Raw genomic sequence first — 25,665 nt, forward strand, 5'->3', positions numbered from 1 at the left:
CCATTTTCAGTGGAGTTGCTGATGTTGCTGTTAGAATGGCATCTCTAGTTTGTCTTCTTCAAAACCTGACCACTATTTCTCCCGGTAGGCTATTTTTTAATGTAATTGGAGTATGCCCTATAGGCTGACTCCATTTTGTTTACAAGCTCTTCCGCTGTTAAGCCCATTACTGGAGCGATAATCTCACTGAGGACCTTCTTCAAGTCTTCCCGATCTGTTTCAGGAACTCCCTGAAACCTGAGAACCATGTTGGCTTTTTCCATCTGCAGCTGCAAAACTCGATTCTCTTGGCAATTCTGCTTCATTTCCACATCTCCCAACCTTTTCTTCAACTTCTTGCTTGTGGTGTCTATCTGTTTTATTTTCTTGTTTGCCTGTTCCACTTTTTTCTCTGTTTCATTCAGCTGAAGCTGCTGTGCTGCAAAGTTTTTATTCATTACGGTCAATTGCTGGTTAATACCATCGAGTTGTTCCATCACCGGCTTAAGCATATCCGCCAGGAGTTTGTAGACATCTGCTTCCTCTTCTGGTTTCGGACTCTGACTGCCCGGCTTCATTTTAAACTTTCTCTGCTGGGCCGCCATCTTTCGGTTTTGTTTACAGTTTCAACCACTTCCACGCAACTCGGAAAACTCGCCAAACAACTTCGCAATTCAGATAAGTCTCACAAAACACTTTCGGTTTATCTCCTCCCCTCTCCCCCTTCGTGTCTGTTATCTACTCATTTGCATAAGAGGCATCCCTCTTTGCAGTCACTTTTTCAACCGCGCGGGGGGGATCGCTTTTCAAACTACTCCGTTTTTCCAGAACTCACATTCATTGTCGATCAATTTCTGACCGCGCTCGGTTGTTCACCATTCCACTCGATCTCCGGCGCTTGTCCCGGTCAGTCCAGCTTGTGCCCGAAGGCCACTCAGCAACTGGACCGTCGGGGTGGAAGGAAGCCTCAATTCTCCGGCATTGCGCAGTCGGAGAGGCTACCCCTCAAAAGCCCCCTGGCCTGGAGCCTATCACAAAGGCTCCACGGGGGTGTCACTTGAGGTGGCACTCCTCCAGGCCGCTGGTGTGAGATTCGCTCTCCCCGCCATCACTGTTCCATAGACCGGAAGTCCTACCCATATCTTATTGTGATATATTTTAAAGCATTTACAATAAATACACATTCTTGAAGTCTACCCATATCTTATTATGATATATTTTAAAACAGTTACAATAAATACACAGCTTTTTCTTTTTAGCAGTGTCTGCAATGACAGGGGTCCCATGGGGGCGAGTGAGAGATGATGGGAAAAGCACCCCCGAGGCTTGGCTAAGGCATCCTGGTATCTGCCAAGCACAGACATCAGGGGATTCCCCCCCCCGAGGTCCCTAGGAGCACATTTTTGCGATTAGATGATGGCAGGGATAAATACACCCAAACCAGTGATTTTCTGATTTAATATAAATTTTAATATCACATCAGAGAATTTCATGGATCTGACACTTTGATGTTAAAAATATGTCATGTTAGATAATTGTACTGAATATTTGAATGTACTTTCCCAGAGATCTCCTAACATGAGAATCATGGAAATGTGTACCTATAGCACTTTAATAAAAAAAAAAATCCACAGTGTTCATGGACACTGGGGATGTGATGGGGGGGAACAGGTTAAAAATCCAGTGTTGTATGAATCCGCCTTCAGCTGCTTATCAGAAATCCCATGTATTGTTATTTGATTCAATGAGTACTGTGATTAGTTATGAAATCTGATATAATAAAGGTTCACAATCATCCCTACTATTATTTCTGTGATCCTCTCTGGAGTTGATTCTGTGTCATCTGATCATGACTATCAGTTCTTCCTCTCCGTGGAAACTGAAGTTTATTCTCCTTGTTTTATCCGGGAAGTTTTCAGCACTCTCCGAGGTATGTTTGGTGTAGGTGTTTGGTGTGTGTCCGAATGGTGTGGGGCTATTCAGGTTTGCCACAGACAGGATATCCCTTCCAGGGATCTCCCCCTCCCCAAGTTCACCCTCCTTTCCTCCTGCCCTTTTAAGGCCTGGAACAAAGAAAGGCTTCAACTAACTATCGCCATTCTGGTCCTAGGGCTTTACTAGAGAGGGCCCAGAGCACCTTCCCCCCCCCCAGGCAACCCCCTCTTTTGTCAGGGCATGCCCTGATAGATGGCCAAATTGGAGGTGTGAAGAACCCGGGCAAAGTGAACAAGAAACAGTTTATTAAGCAAATATTATAACCGGGTCATTTCGTAGAAAAAGAGGTGCTAGGAGCTCATTAGCATAACTCATTAGCATAACTCATTAGCATATGCCACACCGAAGACAACACCCACCGCTCAGGCTCCACTGGACTGTTTGGATTGCTAGCTATTGGGAGGGGGTGGAATGTGCAGATCTGTCCTCGCAGAGGAGGGAGAGCTTTTACCTGAATAAAACTTGGTTGTAAAGGTGCCACTGGACTGTTTTGGGCCGGGTGGGGCTCTTCAACTTACCTGGCTACTTCTTGCTCTGACTGAGGGCTGCTGAGAGCAGGGGGTGGGGCTTGTTGCATGTGCCCGCACCCTGGGCTCTTTACTGCCGGAGCTCCGCTCCTGTGCGCTCCTGCAGGAAATGACCCCTGATTATAACAAGTAAATAGGCAAAAAGTTTCAAAAATGGGGCAGAATTAACACAGGGGCACTACAAGACTCAGGGTACAACTCACAACAGAAGAAGCTGGCTGGAAAATAACATTTCCTGATGCAACTGCTTCATTCAGTTCCTGCTGTATTTCGTTACCTGATCCCGGTAAGCTGGACTCACCCCACCACTGGCAAGGGTCTGAGGGGTCAGCTTCCTCCAAAAAAAGCATTCCTCGCTGCTGCTCCGTATCACGGAGTGAACAGCTTCCTTCTCAGTGTGGGGCCTCTGTTAAAGCTCTGGCTCCTCACCAGTGACTGGGTTCTGCTTTTCCCTCCCATTTTTACCCAGCCCAGTCATAAGGCTTAGAGAATGCCTGGAAACTGTAGGAAAGGCCTCAGGCCTTTGTGAAGGGGCCACGGCCATACAAGGGAAAACTCTATGGTTTTCCCTTGTATGGTCGTGGCCCCGCCCCAGCGTGCCCGGCATCATAACGTCACTTCCTAGTGACGTGCATGCGGCACGCGCACACACCGGGAGCCACCCAGGAGTCCCCCGTGGAGGAGGTAAGTGCCACTTGGCAACCCTAGGAAGAGAGGCTTCCTTGAGGCCCACAGGCTGCTCATTCCTCAGCCTTAAGCCCAGGATCTTCACAGGGGGAGTCAACATATAACTCACTGTATCCTCTCTCTTTTTTGCTGTACCAAATGCATCCCCCTCTTACATTAAGGATTTGCACACAGTGATTTTGAGCAAGATAAGTTCTGTTTGTCGTAGCTTCCTTGGGCTCCTTTTTAATGGTACACAAAGTGGGGTGTAAATGTTTTAAAGAAGTAAGTGGTTTCAGTAAGAGAGAAGATGAGGGCTGTGGCACTACTTGTAAAGTAAAGAGATAACACAGTTCATGGCTTGACCCCAAACCTACTATCCCTTTCTAGTTCAACCTTTATGTATGCAGCTCTTACTATCTTGTCTCTCAGATCTGTCTCATGCTTCTGCTAGTATGTCCCTCCCCCAGCCTGCCTGCAAAAAACCCCATGTCTTCAGTTTTACCATTCAAGATAATGACCACCAGAGGAAAGAACCCTGTCCAGTCTGGCCGTTCAAAACCATACATTTGTCCTTTTCAGGCTTATCGTCCACATATAATAGGATAAAGAGTCCTGTTAAACTCTGGCATATTTGCTGCCTCCAGAGTGACATGAGTTTCTGACTTTTGATAATCCAGGCACCCCCACTTCATGTAGTAACATACTACCATTTTTGAAGCAGCATTTTGCTTGCATTTCATAAAGGTGGACACTATAATAGAGGCCGGGCCAGCATGGAATTGATATGCTTGACCAGCGGCCAAGTAGGGCTCCTAGTTCAGAGGTGGGAAATACCTGGAAACTTGGTGTGGGGGGGAGATCAGTAGAGTATAATGCCATCTCTATATGTCTAATAGTGGCATGTGACCCCCCATGTGCAGATCCTTAAATCTGTAGATCGAGACCACATTGATGTGTTTTTGGTGGGTTTTGGGTGTGTGTTTTTGCAAATTTGGGGGGCTACCCAGGTTTACAGAAAAATGTGAAAGGTTTTTTAAAAATACACTGGGGGTTGAAATTTCTCAGAATCTAAATTTTAAAAAGTGTTGTTTGCACATGTGCAGACAATGCATTTAATGGTGGAGCTGGTGGCAACTGCCACAGATGCCGACTCTGAGCCTGGGCACCGTTGTGGATTATGCCAGGAGCAGCTACGGGCCTGTCTGCTACAGCAGCGGACTCCAGGAGCAGCTTGGTGCCCGGCTACTGCTGCGGTGGACATTGGGAGAGGCTCCAGACCCAGCAGTGCTGATGGAGCACTCTGGGAGCCGCTCCCTGCCTGACTGCCACAGCAGTGCAATCTGGGAGCCACTCGGAGCCCTGCAGCATGGCGGAGGACTCCAGAAGAGCCTCTGGAGCCAGCCATGGTCATGGAGGGCACACTGCAGGTGGGTGGTGGGGCCTGGAGTTGCAATGGGGGAGGGATGGGACTCCCCCTGCAAGTCTCACGGACTTGCCCCTTGTAGAGTCTACCCTCCAAGGCAGCCATTTTCTCCAGGGGAGCTGATTTCTGCCGTGTGAGACCATTTGTAATTCTCCAGCCATCACCTGGAGGTTGTCAACCCTAGGGGCAAGTGAGGAAGGGAGAAGGTGAGAGAATTAGGGTTTTATCTGATGAATGATATTGCAGACATAGAGATTTTTATGCACCTTTCGAGTTTGTTTTAAAACTAAAAAGGTGAAAGTATTTGTAGTGTACAGTAAAAAACAAAATAATTTTTTTTAAATGCCCAAGTACTTGCTCAGTTTCCAGCTACATATTGCATGTTTAATAGAGCAGGTGTGCATTGTCACTTCACACAGATCTGGTGTGAAGCCAAAAATAGCTGAAAAACTTGTTTTTGTACGGATGAACTAAGTACTAATCACTTGCTAGTTGATAATTTCATTTGAACTTAGCATTTTTTGGCATCAGAAACTTTACTGCCTGGCGGCAATGCTTTGTCAGGCTGATTAGTTATTACGATTAAAATTGTCATTTTATTGTTCTTATAAAGCCTTTCTCTCTATACGTGAATGACAATATCCAGATTTAAAAGAAAGATGTATGAAAACTTGCAGTTGTTGCATTTCTTTTTTTTTATTATGTAAGCATGTTTCATTTTATTCTCTGCAGTAATACAAAATAACCCAGGCAAGAATAATTTCAAAAATCCATAAATGCAAAATCTAATGCTAGACCGCAAGACCTGTTTAAATGTAACTTTGTGGAAGGTGAAGGCCAGTAGAAGCAATGTATGATCTGGAATGGGGCCAGAGTGCAAAGAATGATGTGTGTTGTTTCGAAGCAATGAATTCTCCTAGGGATGTGTTATGTGAGAAAGTGCTCTCCTATTCGACTGTGAGATTCTGACCATTACAGAATTTTATTTGAGGGACATTGTTACCTTCTCCATTCCGTTTCTTCTTGCAAAGAAAGGCAGTAGGGCTGGTTGGGTGAAACCATCTTATGTGTTTAAATAATGAGAGTCTGAACATCACCAACTGTGTACACTGTTGTGCATGATTTGTAATCCTCTTGTCTCCATGAAACAGGGGGAAATGTTGAATGGATGTATTCTAGGGTTGCCAGTCTCCAGGAAGAGGTTGGAGATCACCTGGAATTACAACTGATCTCCGGATTACATGAATTGCTTGTTTATTATTTATTTATTTAAAACATTTATTCCACTTGTCCTGGAGAAAATGTCTGCTTTGGAAGGTCGAGGGCAGGGCATTATACCCTACTGAGGCCCCTCCCTCGATAAAACCCACTCTTGCAGGCACCGCCCTCAAACATCCAGGTGTCTCCAAACCCATGGTTGGCATCCCTCATGTATTCTGATGTAGCAAGAGTTCATACGTCCATTTGAAGGAGAGTTGCAGGTGATCTGGAACATATCTACATATAAACTTTGCTTGCCTGGAGTACAGGAAGGAGGAAGGAGTTTTCTCTAAAGACCAGTGATTTCTGCACTGCTCCCCAACTGATGACTGTGCCTTTTATCCAGTCTTGCCATTCTGAAGACTTAAGGACACTTCCGTCTTCAGAAAAGACGATAGCTATTTCCATTCGTTTCTCCCTCCAACTGCCATCCCCCCGCCCCCTGGCACTTTGCCCCATATGCCATTCCCAAGAGTCCCACAACATCCTGTTGTCTGGTGTGTCTCAGACCACTGACTCATTTGTTCTTAGCCGTAGACCAATGAGGGTAGACTGTCCAATAGCTGGACCAATCATTTGTAACACATTTGGCTTCCTCTGTAGAGATGTCCTCCGAATCTCCTTAGAGAACTCATTCCCTTGGTTACATTAACTAGGAAGCAGTATCCCTGGATGGCAGGCTGCCGAGAGGCCTAGAACTTTGCAGCCTTGACAATTAGTCCTGAAAGTAAAACCACTGTCCTTACAGATTCCTCTTCTTAAATATCCTCTTTTCCATACTGCTATTTACACATTTTAATTTTAGTTTGCTTCTCTGCACACACCCCTCTTTTACCTGGGAAAGGCGGAATACTTCACCGTGCATTAAAAAGCGATGAGTACTTCACTACGATGAGTACTTCTCAGGCAAGGGAGTAGGTCGTCAGGGTATACCTCGCTAAAACACCTTCAGAGTGTGATCTCCAGGCATAGCACATTAATTTTTCTTCTGGTGTAGAGACATGAAGCCCGGTGGTGGGAGGGGGCTTCCCCCTTATTTTTCCAATGGAAAAAAAATTGAGATTCTGAGGAGTACTTGAAAAGGACCCCACGCACCAGTGAAATATTTTCTCTTTTCCAATGAGCAAAATGCTTTTAAAGACAAGGTGGGCATGCTGTCGATATATAGAGCTCTTAAATCCAAGTGCAAGGATACCTGATTTTCATGAAGGGAGCATGCAGGGCTCTCATTGCTTTTCAGCTGTACCAATCCAATCCATTTGCTATTCCTTCAGCCATTGTCATGAACAGCAGGACGCGGTCAGGTAAAACAAATATTTTCAGCTGTTGCATACCTTCTGTAGTCCTTTTGACCTGACTTGTGGTTGACCTTTTCCATCTCTCCCTCAAACCACTGTGACAAATATACCCACAGACTGGGTAAAAAGTAACTTATTGCCCTGCCTTGCAGGAAGGAGAAAAAAAAGATTTGAATGAGGTGGGGCAGAAACTGCACCAAAGTCTCAGATGAAAACTCTGACCGTTTCAATGAGAACTTGTCTCTCTCTAACCAGATAGCAAAAATTAGGGTGTATATGCTAAGATAGCATCAGCTTGTCATTTTCTCTCAAGTAGAGTACATTTGCAATTTTGCTTGTTCAAAACTAAGGTGTTTATAACTTTCAATTCCATGTTGCAATTTTGTATGCTAAGTAAGTTAGACATGATACATTTTATTCTGTTAAAGTGGTAATGTTAGCTTCGCTTTAATAGGACAGTAAGTATTGCATATATTTCAATTTTTCCCAACAGTTCTGGGTTGGGGGGCTTTCCCCCAACATTTCCATTTTCCCCATGGCTTCAGAATTTCTGGAAATTTTACATCTCTGTTTTGGTGTACTCATTCTTCCTCTGTTTCCCATTGCAAAGATCTACCATGGAATTCCATACTTGGGAAGAAGAAATGAAGTGTCCATTACATATACATTCCATATGTGCATAGGGATGGGAGTGCTATATATGTATTGCAAAGTGATATTATTTCTTGCTGCTGAGGTCTTTTCAGTTGTAGACATAGTGGAAACTCGGAGACCTGCCTCTGAAGTATTTTTTGCCTTTCAGGGGCTAACTTTGTTGTACTGTGGTCTCTTTGCTTGAATGCATTAGTAGCCAAAGTTATATAAGGCTGTGCTGAAATCCAGGTTTCTCAGCATTGGTCACTGGAGAAATGCCATTGTACAAGAGAAATATAGTTCAGCCAACACGCTCAATGAATAAAAGAACATCTTCTGGAGTGCCAAAAAGTATATAAAAATCACCTGAAGATTATGCCGATAAATGTGAAATGTGCTTACAGGATACATTTTTGCACTCATAGTTTTAGAGTCTGGATATCTCTTGGGCTGAAGGAGGGCAGTGATTCAAATCTGGCTCAGCTGTGCAGCAGACAGGTGGTGCCTGGGGAAGTACCTTCCTGCTCAATAATGCTGAGGTACTGGGGTTGAGTTCTGCAGCCTCAACCTCTGGGGTAAGAGGTGTCTTTATCTGGGGAAGTGGCTGTGCCTCATGGGCTAGGGTTGCCACCCCCCAGGTGGCACCTGGAGATCTCCCGCTATTACAGTAGATCTCCAGGCAGCCAAGATCATTTCCCCTGGAGAACATGGCTGCTTTGGAGGGTGGAGTCTGTGGCGTTATGCCCTGCTGAGTTCCTTCCCTAGGCGCCACCCTCAAAATCTCCAGGTGTTTCCCAACCCAGAGCTGGCAACTGCCAGCAGGTGAAGACCTTTTTGTGTTTGCCTGGCATACCCCCAGTAAACTCCTAGTGGCCTTCCTCCCTGGTTGTGTTGCATTTGTATGTCTATGTGTTTTGACTGTATTGTTAAATATCTTCCATATGCATCTGACATTGTTGTTTTAAATGTTATAATGTTTTGATGTCCGCCATCTTGGGGTCCCTATTTGGATAGAAAGGCAACAAGAAATGTTTTAAATCAGTCGATAAAATAAACTGATAAGATTTGAGTATAAGGAAGCTTCAGATGTTCCGTTCCAATCCCCCGTTTTGTAGAACGATGGAAATATGTGTCACTTACCTTGCAAAAGTGATACTGGGAATAAATACTGGTGCTACGGAAAACAAACTCTTGGTTAAATTTAAGCAATTGTTTTTCTTCCTAAGCTTCAACTGTTTTAAGAGTTTCCAGAATTGTGAATCCAGCTTTAATGCCAACAATCTCTTCTATAGCTCATGGTCATTTTAATTGTTAGGTACTACATGTTCATTTACATTTCCATACGATTTGTATGCCTTCATTTTAAACCCTATAATAATGAAAAAGTAGAGTAGTAGGAAATGTTTGCATGAGCCATACCTGCAGTTTTAAACGAGCATAGTATAGTATGCCTATACTTTTAAAAAAAGGCTTGGTTAAATTTTCAATGAAGCAATCCAGGTTATAGGTTTGAGTTGGAAAGAGTAGTGTGCGTTCATCTAAATAGGAGGAGCAGAACATATTTTTCTGCAGCCCGTATCAACTGTGGCCATTAGTTACACTGTAAAGGTTTAATTTAGTGCAGGCAATGTGTGTATTAGCATACTTGAAAACTGCTATTTCAAAGGCCTCCGAGTCATTATAATACGTGAGCTGTTTGTTTATAGTGAGAAAGAGCATTGAGTTTTGCAAAGTGGTTTTCTTAAATTAGCTTTTTGTTCTGTCCGTGTAATGGAGGGCTGTTTATTTTGATGCCGGCTTCACCCTTAGCTTGATTTAAAAGGTAAGCCGAGTGAAATCTGGGCCCTGCGTAATGGAGTAGCCGCGTTTATGGTGGAGAGCAGAATGGGATGCGATTTAGCATCTTGAGACATCTCTAACATACATCGTCCTGGGGGGGAAATTAAGTTCCAAGTATACAGAAAATGAGCTAGCCTGAGAGTGTTTAGTTTGTTAAATGGTGTATCGAGTTTATTTTAGAGGGCATAGCTGGGGCAAAGGGTATTGTGGAGTCAGTGTCGTATAGAGGACAGAGAGCTGCACTAGGATCTGGGGCGCTCTAGGTTTGGATCCCCACTCTGCCATGGGAGCTTCCTGGGCGACCTTGGGCTGGCCGGCCACACCCCCTCAGCCTAACACACCTCTCAGGGTTGTTCTGAGGATAAAGCGGAGGAGAGAAGAACAGTGTAAGCTACTCTGGGTCTCTGTTAGGGGAGGAGGAGGAGAAGGAGAAGGAGAAGAAGAAGAAGAAGAAGAAGAAGAAGAAGAAGAAGAAGAAGAAGAAGAAGAAGAAGAAGAAGAAGAAGAAGAAGAAGAAGAAGAAGAAGAAGAAGAAGAAGAAGAGATTGGATATATACCCCACCCTTCACTCAGGGTGGCTTGCAATCTCCTTTCCCTTCCCCTCCCCACAACAGACACCCTGTGAGGTTGGTGGGGCTGAGAGAGCTCTGAGAGAACTGCTCTTGAGAGAACAGCTCTGAGAGAACTCATGACTGGCCCAAGGTCACACCAGCAGCTACATGTGGAGGAGTGGGGAACCAAACCCGGCCCTCCCAGATTAGAGTCCGCACTCTTAACCACAACAGCAAACAGGCTCTCATGTGGGGTATAAATGAAGTAAATAAATCATACCAGTCTTCTTCTAATCTCCAGGTGTGTTGGGGGGAGGGGGGAACACAGTCTTCTCCTCCTATTCTGTCCGCCCTCTCCAATAACATTCCCTCCTTTCTTCATCAGGTTTGGCAAGAAAAAAGAGGACAAAGGTGCAAAAGGCGATCAGAAGGGAAATTCAAAGCATGGCACTCTCAAAGAAGAAGACCTGGAAAAGATGAAGGAGGAGCGGGAAAGGTGAGCTGAGCAGAGCATGTACATTTTTCTCCTGTGTTAAGTGATGAGACAGGACAGACAGTGGCTGAAGGAGGGTAGGACAGCTAGTCCTGAAATACCAGCGCAGCCATCTTATGACCTACAACCCTTTTCATGCCAGCATTTAATTTCCCATTCTTCAGACTTTTTTTCTGGGTTCTTGCACAGCAATAACCCATACTTGGCTTTTGATTCCTTGTTTCCCTTAGCAATACGTGTCACTATAATTTCCACTCGAAGCAGGCCTTTGTGCCCCGAATCTCTGGATGAGTGAAAGAGCTCTTTCCTCCTCCTGCCCCATTTCCCTGGTTCCATGTTCATTTCTGTGTATCCGTGTTCTACTACCATAGTGCCGCATTGCTTGCCTACAGAGGACACCATGGGGATAGATGGGAAGCCTGCTGTCCAATGTTATTTCTTCTTCCTTCCCTGAGAACGTCCAAGTGAGTTGATTGTGAGGGCACAAGAAACATACTGAGTAACTGAACTCAGTGCCTTAGGGAACACCTGTGTGGCATTCTTCCTACATTTAGCTCTCCAGACAGACACTGTCTGCCCAAGGAGTGGGCAGCCTCCTTAGAAGTTTTCTCGAGAAAAAAATACCTGCTGTAGAAGCAACAGATGTTGTTCTTAAAACGTGTGGCAATGAGAAAGTGAAGAGATTATAGTCATATCAGTTGTGGTCCAGTGAGGAAGAATCTAATCTATCAATTTTCTTATTGCCACAGATGTTGTTCTTAAAATCTGTGGCAATGAGAAAGTGAAGAGATTATAGTCTTTCTCACTGGACCACAACCGATAGGCTCCTTGCTGGAATTCACTTTTCTTATCTGGGCCCTTATCTGGATGCATAGGTGGCAAGAAATACAAGAACTCATGGGCACTCAATGAAACTGCTGAGCAGTCGGGTTAGAACAGATCAAAGGAAGTACTTCTTCACCCAAAGAGGCATTAACACATGGAATTCACTGCCACAAAAGGTGGTGGCAGCTACAAGCATGGACGGCTTCAAGAGGGAATTGGATAAACGTATGGAGCAGAGGTCCATCAGTGGCTATTAGCCACAAGGTATAGAGGAACTCTCGGTCTGGGGCAAGTGATGCTCTATCTTCTTGGTGCTTGGGGGGGGGAACAGTGGGAGGGCTTCTAGTGTCCTGGCCCCACTGGTGGACCTCCTGATGGCACCTGGTATTTTTGGCCACTGTGTGACACAGAGTGTTGGACTGGATGGGCCATTGTCCTGATCCAACATTGGCTTCTCTTACATTCGTATGTTCTAATGACAAACAACCTCTGCTTTTCACTTGCCTTGATGGCCCCTTGCTGGGGTCATCATAAGCTGGTTATGACTTGATGGCACTTTACACACACATAGTGGGTCAGCAATCTCACTGCATTTCTAATTGGGGTGTGGGGATATGGTGTGCCAGAGCCAGTGATTTGCTCGTGTCTCCTCCTGGTTTCAGACCTAAGTGTCTGACCCAAGTCCTTTTCCTCAGGCATATATTTTTGTGCTCAAACAAATCTCCCTGCTGTCAACCAAAAACCCTGCAGTGTGCATCAGAACCTGGCTTCCGGCTTAGCACCCTAAAAAGGCAGGGGCTCTGAATTAGTCTAAGCCAGAGCCTTAGCAACCATTTTACTGACTTGAAGCCACACTGCGGGCTCACTGAACCCAGAGAAATCCATATAAAAACTTGAACACAGTTAACAACTGTTAGGATTGTTCCCAAGAGTCTAGTATTTTGCTTTATTTTGTTCCGTTTCAAGACATTTTCTTGTCTTGGCGATCATACCTTCTGTGCTAATGCCATTGTTGGGAAACAGTGTTTACGGGGAGAGATGGCACGATCTGGTGGGGCCTTCTGTGATCACATATTTGGAGAGAGGGGGGCCAAAAGCAGGAGCTTGTTCACAAAGGAATCCTTGGTAGACATCTGGACAGGAACAGGCATCAGCCGCCTTTGTCTTTTGCGCACCTAATCCTCTGAGTGTACAAAATGTTCCTCATTCATTGCTGCTGTTTTACATCACCCAACAGATTCCCCAAGTCAGTGCAATTATTTTGGTTGTTTATTTAACTCAGTGTGTACCCCACTTTTCTCCCCAGTGGGGACCCAAAGGGGCCTCCATTATTCTCCTCCCGTTTATCCTCCCTGTGATGTAAGTTAGGCTGAGAGTGTAAATCTGTCCCTAGGTCACCCAGCAAGCTTCCATGGAAGAATGGGGATTTGAACCTGGGTCTTCTGGGTCCTAAGGAAGCCACAGTGGCTCAGAGGTTAAGACGCTGAGCTGCAGACCGGAAGGTTTGTAGTTCGGCAGTTTTAGACCTAAGTGCCGCTTGATGGAGTGCGCTCCCGTCTCTGGCCCCAGCCCCAGCTCCTGCCAACCTAGCAGTTCGAAAGCAAGAAATTGCAAGTAGATAAATAGATACCACTTCAGTGGTAAGGTAACAGCATTCCGTGAGCCTCAGTGTTTAGTCATGCCAGCCACATGACCATGGAAACTTTGGACAGCGCTGGCTCTTCGGCTTGGAGACGGAGATGAGCGGCTCATCCCTAGAGTCGGGTTCGACTAGATTTCGAGCAAGGGAAAAGCCTTTACCTTTACTTAAATTACAGTTAATTAGATTAATCTGAATGCCTGTCCTTAAAAGGGGCAGGCTGCAAAACTTGGAAAACCTCTTAAGCCCCTAGTAGGCTACTTTGCCTACTTTGGGGCCAACAGTGGACTTGGCGGTGGGTCAAATATTGTGAAGCCTGGACCTGATCCTGATCTTTAATAATAATAATAATAATAATAATAATAATAATAAAAAATATATTAATTTAGAAAATGTTTTCCTATGCGGAGATAAATACATTCAAATTATCATACTAGTTATCAAATCAGCCAACAGCTGATGACCAGATCAACTGACAGTAGTCTTTCCAGAGGAAACAAAAAGTGAAATGCAGCCAGCCGTAACCACCGAGGCACAGTTAGCAGGCTGTTTGATAGATGTGGTCCCTATCCGGTTCTCTGGCAAGGCGGAATACAAATTGAAAATAATAAATATCCTGGCTGCACAGACTCCGCGTTTCAGTGAATTAATGAGTGCTTGGCCAGGGTTTGCACCAATGGTATTGAAATGTCTTTAGCATATGCCTGCCATTGTTAGCCGGGCTCCCTTTCCCTATTTTAAACTTCCCACTCCCAGTTTGGATGCTGGCCCTTTGAGAGATGCGTGTCCTTCCTTGTACAGAAGCCAGTGTCTTTTATTAGGATCCTGGCGAGCTCAGCAGTCGCATCCCATCTGTTAAAGGGCCAGTGTCATTTGCTAAAATGTTGGCAGCCTCCAAGGAGCGATCCCTTCTGTTTCTAAGGCTAATGTTCCAATTGGACGTGGAGTAATTGTTGTTAACATTTCTTCTAGTGATAAATTCTCTTTTCGGAATAGAATTTATTCCCTGGAGTGACAGTTAATTGGTAAGAGCCTATTAAAAACAGTCAGTTCAATGTCTTTATAATTCTGGTTTATCTTCTCTAATAATTATTCACCTTTCTGACCTGGAAACGTTTGAGATTGAAATGGAGAACAGCAGGTGTGCTTAGAAGCTGATGAACCCGGTTGGTATTTTTAACTCGCGCCTTTGATTCTCATCCCACAATTAAGAAGAACAGAAATCTCACCTTTCTTTTTTTTTCTCCCCCCCCCAAAGGGGCAACTCTTATCCTTTAATTCTCCCTAAGAAAACAAAATATCTTTATGAAACCCCCAAAGGTAGCCTTTAAATATACCATATACAGAAGCGGGTAATTTGTGTTTACTCAGTCACATCAACCAGGCACATTAACCTTGTTTTTATCTGGCTGCAGGGGTTGCTCTGGGTGTAGTGGCGGCTGGCCTTTCGGCCAGTGTGTCACAAGTCAAATCTCAGCACATGAGCAAGCGCCGCTCTGAGGCCCACTCTGCTGTACCTGCAGCCCCCAGAGCCTTGCCTCTGAGACAGGCAGCGGCGCATGAGAAGCAGCAGGAGGAGAGACCTGACTCTGCATCAGAGGCAAACCTTGCTCATTAAGGGTGCGCTCCAGTGTCCTGCTATGAGCATCTGTATCAAGTCGCCTTCTACCGTGTATGATGCTTTTGTTGCACAAGCCCATCCTCTGCTCTTGCATGCTTGCATGACCCTATACAAAACTGGGTATGGTGGTTACCAATGCTCCCTCTAAGCTGTGGAGTCTTGTGAGCAAAAATGCTACTTTGTGAGCTACTGGCATTAGAGCTGTGAGCGAGCGGTTTGGCTGCTGCATAAATTAGTTTGCTCCAGAGCCCTCCTTCCTGAGCTGAGACAAAAATGTGCGAGCTGGAGGCTAAAAAACTGTGAGCTAGCTCACACTAACTCAACTTAGAGGGAACAGTGGTGGTTACCCTCTTTGGTCTTGCTCTCTCTTACAAACAACAGCAAACGTCTCATGAGAAATGGACATTGGCTCCCCCCCCCCAAGTCATGCCTGCCTTTTAAACAAAAAATCATGTTTGTTTTCTCCCTGTCACAGAAAGCTCTCCAGATATTTTGTGTAAGCCGCCCTGAGCCTGCTCTGGCGGGGTAGGGTGGGATATAAATTAGAATATAAATAAATAAATAAAATTAACCTGGGAAATGTGCAGGGCAATGCAAATCATGTAGGATCTGACAAATCCCACACAACACGGCTTGTGGAGGTGGGCTGAACAAGACAGTGCAGAGAACCCGGAAGGCCCATTCACTTTTGAACCAGGATAGCAGTGGAGATGAATTGTGTCGCTGTGCTCCCAAGGTCCATGGACTCTACAGTGGATTCTAGGGGCACAGTGGCAAAACTCATCTTCATTGCTTCAGACCATCCTGTTTCAAAACTGTGTATCCATGAGTGGATCAAGCCCTCTTATGTGCCCGTGACCTTCCTTCTTATGTGCAGGCTCGCTCACTCCTCAGGTCCCATTTTTATGGCTTTCTCCCCACAAACTATGCATGATCAGCATTAAGACTTCAGCACAACAAAGAGTTAAGGCAGTGTCACCCCCCTTCAAAAAGTCCCAGATGTTCATAGTATAGGTATCACAGGTCAGCTGCGACTGACAGTAGGACTGCAGTCACACAAGCAGTTCACACTAATATAGTTGTGTTGCGTTTGGAAATTTAAAGAGCGTGATCAGACAACACCATCTGCCTTCCGCGCCCCAGTCGGCGGCACCCGGGTCCGGCCCATCCTGGAAGCGGAGCTTGCCGACACCAGGGAAAGTCCAGTCTGTAGTATGTCAGCACTTCCACTCCGCTTTTCCCGACATCTGAACCCCCTGTCGTGAACGGATGCCAGATGGGAAGCGTGAACGGTCACTTTCGTCTCAGTTGTGGGTTTCTTTTTTCGCCCAGTAGGGATGTGAGCATAAGTGGCCCCCATTGCCAGCAAGGACCGTGCTCCGTCTTTGAGACACCAGTAATATGGGGTTGGCAAGCGAGGAGCTGTTTCAGGGTGTGCTGTCTGGTCACCCCTTCCCGCGATGGTTTAAACCGCCACAAACAGAGACACTTGCCAGATTGCACCAAGCCTCCAGTGTGGTCACAGCCTGCATCTTGATCTGATTTGATTTATTTGGCTTATATCCTACCCTCACCTGCAAGCAGACTCAGGGGGGATCACAGCATTCCCATCAACATCATAATGACAATAAAGCATTAGGGTTTAAATAGAACAAACAGATTAAACAAAACAAACATTAAAAGATAAAATTCGAATCGAGTTTCGGTCCAGTCAAATAGGTGGCAACTAGTCAAGGCACATTCATAGTGCCTCCTGCACTGATGCTCTCTTGGTCCCTGTAAGCAGGGCAGCTTGTAAATCTTCAGTTTAGCAGCTACACTGAACATGTAGAGACACAGTTCATATGTGCACATTCCTCTCTCAGTTTCTCACCGCTTGATTCCTGAACATTTGCTCACTTCCGAATGTTGCAAACTGGCTCCACTGAAATCCTTGCGTTTGAGTTGATATGAAAGTTTCTGTCTATGGCGGCTGACCTGTGAAAACTCACCTGCACAGATGAGTCACCCCTTCCTTGTTGGTCCCGCTGTCAAATGATGTCCATATGTGAACTAGCTTCTAGGGAATATCTGACTGAAGAAACTCGAGAGTGTAGTTTAAAGTAATGGTGGTGGATCAAATTAATTTATTGTTCAGCTCTTAAAATGTTGGAACAGATGATTTTGTCAATACTGGGGAGGAGCTGGCTTCTTCATGACATATTATCGTGGGGGGGGGAGATACTGCAGGAGAATTTGACTAAGATAAGCTCCAAGTTATCCAGTTGAGTGGAACTTTAATGCTTCATATTGTTGTTGACTGTTACCCTAATGATGGCTTACGCAGACATTAAAGATGAGTTTTATAACTCTGTCCCAAGATTCACTAATCCCATAATGTATAATGTAATTCAGGCCTAAGATTTTAATGCACATATTGGCAACGACAACCACACCAGTGAGTCTGTGCCATAGATCTTGCTGCCACTATGACTTCACTTGCTGCAATTCTGCACACTCTGTCTGGCCTAGTGAATAGACCAAGCTTCAGGAGAAAAAAGAAAAAAAAAAGATTTACTAGAATGTAGGCTCTGCACATTCAGCTGCTCATTCCACATTAGGGGAGAAATTAATTTGTAGTAAAAACGAACCATCGCGGTACCTAGAAATGGAAGAAAAATCACACTGCAGCACAGTGAGCAAAAGCTACACAAACAACTTGGCCTGGTATGAGATTTTAATTGCTTTCCTAATTACTGTCATTGGTGAAAGTTTATTAGCCTTCTCCTATTAACTCCCCCTGCTTGGTACCATGACAGATTTTTAGAAATTATTATTATTGTTTAAGGGGGAATGGAGAGAGGTTGGTGCTTCTGCATCAGTAGTTTTCCTCAGTGCTTTTTGCCTAGATTTTCCTGAGTGTGCTAGCCTAACTCCGTGCCCTCTTCCTGAAGGAAAGCTCTGATACTTTTTTTCCCCCTGTAGAGGTTGAGGGCCTCTGTTTATAAGGCTCTGAAGGACATGGTCAGCATAACAGAGAGATCCAAGGCTTTCCAGGGGGGCAACAGCAGTGCCCCCTTTGCCCACTTTCACAAGTATCGGCAGGCTTGTCTGGGTGGAATCCTATGTGTGTGTGTGTTAGGATCCAGCCTAGTGGCTAATTGGTAAAAGCCAGTTTATGCTTGGAAGAATTAAAGAAAGTTGAAACTACCATCTAAATTGGTGTTCCCCAACCAGGTTTCTCTTTTAGTGCAGTGGTTAAGTGCACGGACTCTAATCTGGGAGAGCCGGGTTTGATTCCCCACTCTTCCACTTGCACCTGCTGTATGACCTTGGGCAAGCCAGAGTTCTCTCAGAGTTGTTCTCTTAAGAGCAGTTCTCAGTCAGAGCTCTCTCAGCCCCACCTGCCTCACAGGATGTCTGTGGTGGGGAGGGGAAGGGAAAAGAGATTGTAAGCCACTCTGAGCGAAGGGCGAGGTATAAATCCAATCTCCGCCTCCTCCCGCCTCCTCCTCCGCCTCCTCTTCTTTTTCTTCTATCTGGAGACCTGTGCTGCTGATCTGTTTCTTGAAACGCACTTGTAAATACATAAATCTTCTTTGTTGTTAATATATCATTCCTGCCTCAGCGACCTCCATATTCTACTTGTGCACCACAAAACTTACATCACAGCTGAGAACCCAAAGCCTACGCACTCGCTACCTTTAGAACACCTGGTAAGTAAGGGGAAGGTGTATAGTTTAACATAAACCTGGGTCCCCCAAAATCATAGGAGGCTGTGTGGGTACCCTGTCATATCCACTTATTCCTATTCTCTCCAGTGAGCCAAAGGCAGCCAGGAACAGGCTACTACTCCTTGAGTGGTAAGGGTCCCACCCAAATTGCAAGATGACAGTCAACTGGTATTGTCACCGATTGTGCCTGGGGAATAAGGATGTCCCGGGTCTAGTGCTTAATACCGTATCAGAAAGTCACTCTGGATTTTGGGTGTTTTTTAATAAAAGATCAACCTCTCTTGTTTTTGTCACCATCTCATTATGTTAGTTTTCATGTTGATCTTCAGTAGAAGAGCAAGACTCAAGTCCAGTAGCATCTTAAAGACCAACAGGATCTCCAGGGCATAATCTTTTGAGAATAAAAGCTCCCTGTGTCAGATCTGACAAAGGAAGCTTCAGCTCTTGAAAGCTTATAACCTGGGACTCTTGTTGGTTTTTAAGGTGCTACAGGACTCAGATCTTGCTCTGTTAGTTCCTATAGAGAGGGGATGGAGTCTACCTTCTGCCCACTTCCTTCTGATCATTGCCTTCCTTGTGAGTCAGAACTAGCCCATAGGATAGGGATTTAAAGAAGCTCATAAAATTGGAAACTTGTTTGTTTGAGACACAGTTTTGGTGTAACGGTTAAGAGCAACTGACTCTAATCTGGGGAACCAGGTTTGATTCCCCACTTCTCCACATGCAACCAGCTAGTTGACCTTGGGTCAGTCACAGTTCTCTCTGAGCTGTTCTTGCAACAGCAGTTCTCTCAGAGCTCTCTCAGCCCCACCTACCTCACACGGTGTCTCTTGTGGGGAGAGAAAAGGAAGGTGATTGTAAGCCACTCTGGGACTCCGAGTGAAGGGTGGGATATAAATCCAACTCTTCTTTTTTTCCTCCTCCTCCTCTTCCATTCCAGTCAAAATAATTCATTTGGAGAGACAGACAAAGTGGACATTGCTTAAAGTTCTCAGGCTCTGGCAGCCATCCTGGATCAGACTTGGCTCACTGTTAGAAGAAATCCTGTGATAAAATGTTCTAGGAAATCACCTGTTTTCGCAAATAACCAAAGGGTTAACAGTTCACTCTAAACTACTTAATAGGAATATACAATCATAGTTAAGGAGACACAATACTCACCTTAATGATAAAATAGTAGCACAGATTTAATGTGTCTCCACAAATGTAAGATATATCTGACACATGGCAGGGAAGATGATCAGCCATTTTATCCAATAATTCATCAGTCGTTTTGATGTAAAATCTTACGGCTGAAGGATTACATGTAGATCTTGGTCCACTATATTATTATTGCCATTACTAGTATACTCTTGCTTTCACGTGTACATTCTTCAAACACTGTTCTTCCATTTCTGCACCAGATATCTGTCGTACAGATCTCTTACCAGCTCTAGAGTGGTAGCTTTTCAGCCAGAATTCTATGCAGAATAGTTTTCCTCTTCTCCCGAAGCATCATATCAGCATCACCCAAGCAATAAACTTGTTTTGCTTTACAAAACACTATGGAAACACCAGCTCGGACTAAAGGGGGTCCACGCCAGTGAAAACAGCACAGAGACACCAAGTTAAGACTAAAGATTTCTGGTTGTTACCTTCTAGCCATCTGTGGGAGGATCAGAGCATGTAATGTAGGGGACAAGATGATATGGAAAACTGCCGTGTCAGCCAACAGTTGAGAAACTTCAGTCTTCCATTCCAGGTCTTCACATGGCAGGGATGCAGCTGGGATTACTGGGATTACTCCCCAACATAACATGTGCAGAGCATCCTGAGCATTTAAAACATTGCTCAACGCATAGGCTACAGCCATCCATTCTGAATCAGGCAGGATACTTGACACGATCCATGTTATACCTTTCATTAGGACCAACACAACGGCACATCGGGTTCTCTGTGCGCATGCTGTCGAGTTCACCGGAACTCTTTATCAGGACAGATATTACAAAATAAAGAAGAGGAGAAAAAGCAGATTTTCCAGGCCGTGGTTTTCAAGACCTTGTCATGGCAGTATACTGTGGATCATGTTGGCAGGCAAAGAAGAATCAGGTTTCAAGCTGCTGCAGCTCAGGGGCCATGCAAAGCAAGACGTGATAAATCAACCAAACTCCATAGCAACATGTCTCCCTCACGTCCCTAATTTCCCTCTTAGATTATTGACATCCAGCTTCTGAAATGTGGATACTGATTCCTCCAGTGCACACCCTTAGCAGCACAGCTATCCTCTGTCTTGTTTCATGCTGTTTTAATGCTGAAATGCTGATTGGTCAAACTTGCACACTAAGTACCACAAGTTCCCAAGGTGTACTGTGCCACCAACAAATATCTGCCCACCAAGCCCTTGTGGTGGCACCTTCTAATTTCCAGACCAGGTTCCTTCCCAATGACAGCTCTGGCTGTTTGCCATGGGTGCCAAGACCCCATTGTTCCACCAGTACAACACTATATGACTTAGAATTATAGAATCATAGAGCTGGAAGGCACCTCCAGGGTCATTTAGTCCAACCCCCTGCACAATGCAGGAAATTCACAAATACCTCTCCCCCCCCCCACACACACACACACCCAATCACCACTGTTCCACACCCAGAAGATGACAAAAAAACCCTCCAGGATCTCCAGGCTTCCTAAAGCTTTTGAATAGTGCCTAGCAGTTGGTTTTAGCTGGGGAATTCTGTGCTCTATCGTCTAATAACCAGGAGGCTCTTTTAAATCTGTAATTTAATTGTGTTGCATTGTGTCAAAGCTGATTGTTGGCTGCCTTGAATGGTGAAAAAAGGGGGATATGTGTGTTTTTAAATAAACTGGCCTCTGAAATATATCTGAAACAAATTTGCAACGTTAAGTGGTTAATAAAATTTTGTATGCAAGGGCTAATATGTTTTGTGCAACACCATTCGTTGTATCTAACTGAATTTTACCCTGGCACCTTGTCCAAAACATTTTTTGTGTTTTTTTTTTCCATTTTGTTTTCATTCTTCTTTGGTTTTCCATCTTCTCCATGAGGCACCTCTTTTTAAAGCTGTGCACAAGACCATCATGAGAGCATCATAACCAGGTCAGATGAAGTGGTTTTTTCACAGTATGCCACGTGGTGTGATTCTCAGAGAGCAAATGGTTAGTCCTTCCTAATCCAGCAATTGAGACTATGGAACCGAGTTCCTGTTTTATGGTTCATGCAAAATTCTCTTGCTTTTTGAAGTTTGGCAAGATCAGTTTCAAAGGCCCCCAAAAAACTATATTCATAAACGGGAAACGTTTTTAATTTAATATCTTTTATGGAGATGATTCAATCCTAAAGTTAAACCAGTGCGGATTTAACATTCAAGATGGAAAAGAGGTAGATGCTTCCTTGTTCTGAAATGAAAAGTGCTCTCCCCCCCCCCAGTCTAAGCCTAACAATAAGGCCGCTCATGTTGCTTTATAATATTCTTGCCTTTGAAGGTTTTTCTAAAGTAAACCAGATGTATCGGGTACCTTGTGCTTTATAACGATACACCTTCTTTTCAACCATATGTAACATTAATATCTGCCAAAAGACAGCGGGTCTTGCCTAGTTGTTTACCTACTTGACGTAAATATCCCTACTTAGACAAAAGTCCTCTTTCTAGCAGAGCCCAGTGTCCTTCTACTGCGAGAATATATATTGGTGCTGGGGGGGGGTCAACAGTGGGAGGGCTTCTAATGTCCTGGCCCCACTGGTGGACCTCCTGATGGCACCTGGTATTTCTGGCCATTGTGTGACACAGAGTGTTGGACTGGATGGGCCTTTGGCCTGATCCAACATTGGCATCTCTTATGTTCTTATATATATTTAATAACTGAAGTAATTTACTGAAATCCAAATGTTGTTAATTTAAAAAAAAAAACCCTCTACAGTGAACTGTGAATAGAACAACGCTCCTGTAATGTATCATGTTCTGACCGCGTGGTCAGCTTGGGCGCCACACGGTCAAGCGCAAGCGTCGAGCTTTGCTCCAATAAACAAAGGACGATGCGGATCCTAGCCTGCACTAATCGGAGGGCTAGGCTCCGGGCCGAGAGCCTGTGCGACTCTCGGCCACCGGTTAGGACTTATTGGGAAGTGGGGGGTGTTCTGGGTGGTGGATTCACGGGGGATATAAGCCGGCCTGCGAGCCAGCTAAAGTTGTCTTGTTCTGTGCTAATAAAGTACGCTAAGCTGAAATCACTCGTCCGTCTGCGTACTTTTCAGCTCCATAAACCAGATTTTGTATCCTCGTGCTGGTTCATTTATGAAAGATAGCCACCTCATTTTATCAATGGCGATGATGTATCTTTGGGTTTCTTACCAGAGAAGGTGGCTCTATGCGTGGGAAAGTATGCAATAAAGATTGCATCTGGCCCTTGTTTTCAGCAGCTGGCTAGGATTGAGTGTTTAAACTGTAAATTATTTCAAGTTTGTGGGTTGCTTTCTAGGAAGCTTTCCAAAGCCGTAGAGGTGTTCTTCTGTCTTATCAGTCCTGAGCTTTGGCTGCATGCTAATATACTTTAAAATCAATAATACTTTTAAATAAATATTTAGCAAACTGCAATTGAATATTGCAGCAAAGAGTGCCCTGCGCAAACTAAGTGGATACCACAGACATGAAAGCATTTAAACTCCAATTATACTTTGAATGAATACTAGTGACTTGAATATCTATTCCTTTTATATCAGTATTTCTTTTGGTGAATTTTATTTCCATAAGAATGAGAGTTAACGTGAACTGCACATAGGATAGTGATTTGAAGACGTTTATAATATTGGAAGCTTGTTTGTTTCTAGTATCATCATATCTATTTCTGAACCAGGCCGTAAAATTTGGATCGAAAAATCCACACCATAGGGCCAGGGACAGACAGACAGGAGTTTCCTGTATAAAATGGAGGATACAGACAAATGTGAAATATAGAAATAAAATTGGGAGATTAAAAGTCCCGCAGTAAGAGAAACAACAGTTGTAGCTTTAACAGATGAATGCCCTTTGCAGTCTTGTGACACTATCTTCTGAGATTTTTGTGGCCATTTGACCACAACAATATTGCTGAATATTTCAAGTTTTTATTTCAGAGGCAATGGTGGGGGGAGTCTAAAAAGGTAACTATGGGAGGTATGGAAGGAAGCAGGGAAAAGGGAGAGGAGGAAAAGCTAAAGGGGGTACAGCAGAGAAGAAGAAGAGGAGGAGGAGTTGGTTTTTAAACCCCACTTTTTCCTACCCTAAGGAATCATAAAGTGGCTTACAATCACGTTCCCTTTCTCTCACCACAGCAGGCACCTTGTAAGGTAGGTGGGGCTGTGAGAGTTCTGAGTGAACTGTGACTGGCCCAAGGTCACCCAGCAGGCTTAATGTGGAGGAGTGGGGAATAAAACCCAGTTCTCCAGATTAGAGTTTGCGACTCTTAACCACCACACTACTCTGGTAGGTTGAAGGAAGAGAAGAAATGAGCAGAGGCTGCCAAGTGGAGGGAGGGAGAGAAAGCTGAAGATAGGGGGTGGTAAAGGTAGGTTGGTGCTGGTGGGAAGCAGGGGGGGAGACTGTGGGGGCTGCTTGGGGCTGGAAAGAAGAAATACTGTGAGAAGGGGTATACAGGGGGGAATGAGATGTTCTCTGCAAGTCCTCACAAGTCCCCTGCTTGTACAATCTAAAATTCTATAGTTAGTTGCTAAATATGTACAAGCAGGGAACCCACAAGGACCGTAGGGGTCACTTCATTTCTCTCTGCATTTTCCTCTTTCCTCCCCCCTTTGTCTGCTTCCTTCTCTTCTTCCCACTTATCTGCCCCTCAGTCTTCAGATTTATTTATTATTTATTTACTTTTTATCCCACTTTCTCCCCAGCAGAGACCCAGAACAGCTTACATCATTCTCCTTTCCTCCATTTTATCTTCACAGTAACCCTGTGGGTATCTGAAACTGAGTCTACCAGATCCTAATCTGACAGTCTAACCACTACACCAGACTGGGACCGATTTCCCACAAGCAGCTGCACCGCCCTCGCTCTTCCCTTTCCCCCGATTGTATTCGTCGATTTCCCACTATTTGCTGCATGGACGCATTTTGACCCACAGCATCCCCGATTTCCCCCGCGTCTTCTTTATTCTTGTTTTTTGAGATCGAGAAGATGCGGGGGAAATCAGGGGATGCCGCGGATCAAAATGTGGCCGCACAGCAAGTAGTGGGAAATTGATGAATACAAGCGGGGGAAGGGAAGAACAAGGGCGGCACAGCTGCTTGTGGGAAATTGGTCTGGCCCTAAACCTTCCCTCCTTCCTTTCCCCTGGTAGCCTCTCCCTAGGAAAAGTCTGTCCCAGTTGCAAATGTTATGTCGTGGCAAGTCACTCAGGAAAATTGTTTGGTGCCTGCTGCACTGACCAAGATGTGGAAGTTGTGAAGAGGTAGCTGCTGGGCCCAGGCTAGTTGTGTGGCATCAATCATAGCCACCTCTGCACCTGGGTGAGTGGCACAAATTGCACATTAGCAGGTTACCCAGTGGTTGCTGGTGGCTCTGGCCCTGATGAGCCCCTCCCTCCAGGGCAGGAAAAAGGGGATAGAATGGACTTGGGAGCCAAAATAGCCCTGAAAACAACCCTCTTCCTTTTAGTGAGAGAAACTGAGTTTTGAAAGTGGGCAGTACGGTTGAGGTTGCGTTGCAACATCCACGATTTCAGAGGGCCTTTATTTCTGAAAGGCACAGGTGCAACTTCTATTATTGGGCAGAGCTTAGAAAAAACCCACCCCCAATATTCTAGGGTTTTTTTTAAAAAAAGATTTCAGAATTTTCTGCAAACCTGGGACTTTCCTCAGGTTTGTAGAAAGATCTGTCCAGTCTGCCCATGGCCCCAGTCCCTGCATTTAATTATCCATGGATGGGGCCATGTTGAGAATTCGATGTATTAATGCACACTGAATTAACCATTGTATGAGGCTCTGTTTTTCTGATGTCTCTTACCTTTTAGAATTCAAAGGGAGGCCAGGCAGAAAACCAGAGTTGTAATCCAAAATTATTCTTTCTTATGGCCCATTGAAGTCAATCGGACTTATGCCTGTATAACCTCCAAGAATTGCAAATGGTTATTTAGGGAGGAAAAATATTTTGCTTATTGATTACCTAACAAAACCTAGCTGGCATTATTTGAACCACAACAACTTCAGAATGAGTG

At 44.7% G+C, this 25,665-nt stretch overlaps 1 protein-coding gene across 1 annotated transcript in view; it reads left to right on the top strand.

The window, feature by feature from the left end:
* PARD3B (par-3 family cell polarity regulator beta) overlaps positions 1 to 25,665 on the top strand; it is a gene marked incomplete at its 5' end in the record, with an annotated part of 453,865 nt that overhangs the window by 239,612 nt on the left and 188,588 nt on the right. Inside the window, one exon of the mRNA XM_015415996.1 lies at positions 10,560 to 10,670. Coding sequence (XP_015271482.1) covers positions 10,560 to 10,670 — 111 coding nt within the window. The remainder of the gene's footprint in view (positions 1 to 10,559; positions 10,671 to 25,665) is intronic.

Source organism: Gekko japonicus, unplaced genomic scaffold (genome assembly GCF_001447785.1).
Source record: "Gekko japonicus isolate JY-2015 unplaced genomic scaffold, Gekko_japonicus_V1.1 scaffold123, whole genome shotgun sequence".
In the NCBI taxonomy this organism is placed as follows: Eukaryota; Metazoa; Chordata; class Lepidosauria; order Squamata; family Gekkonidae; genus Gekko; species Gekko japonicus.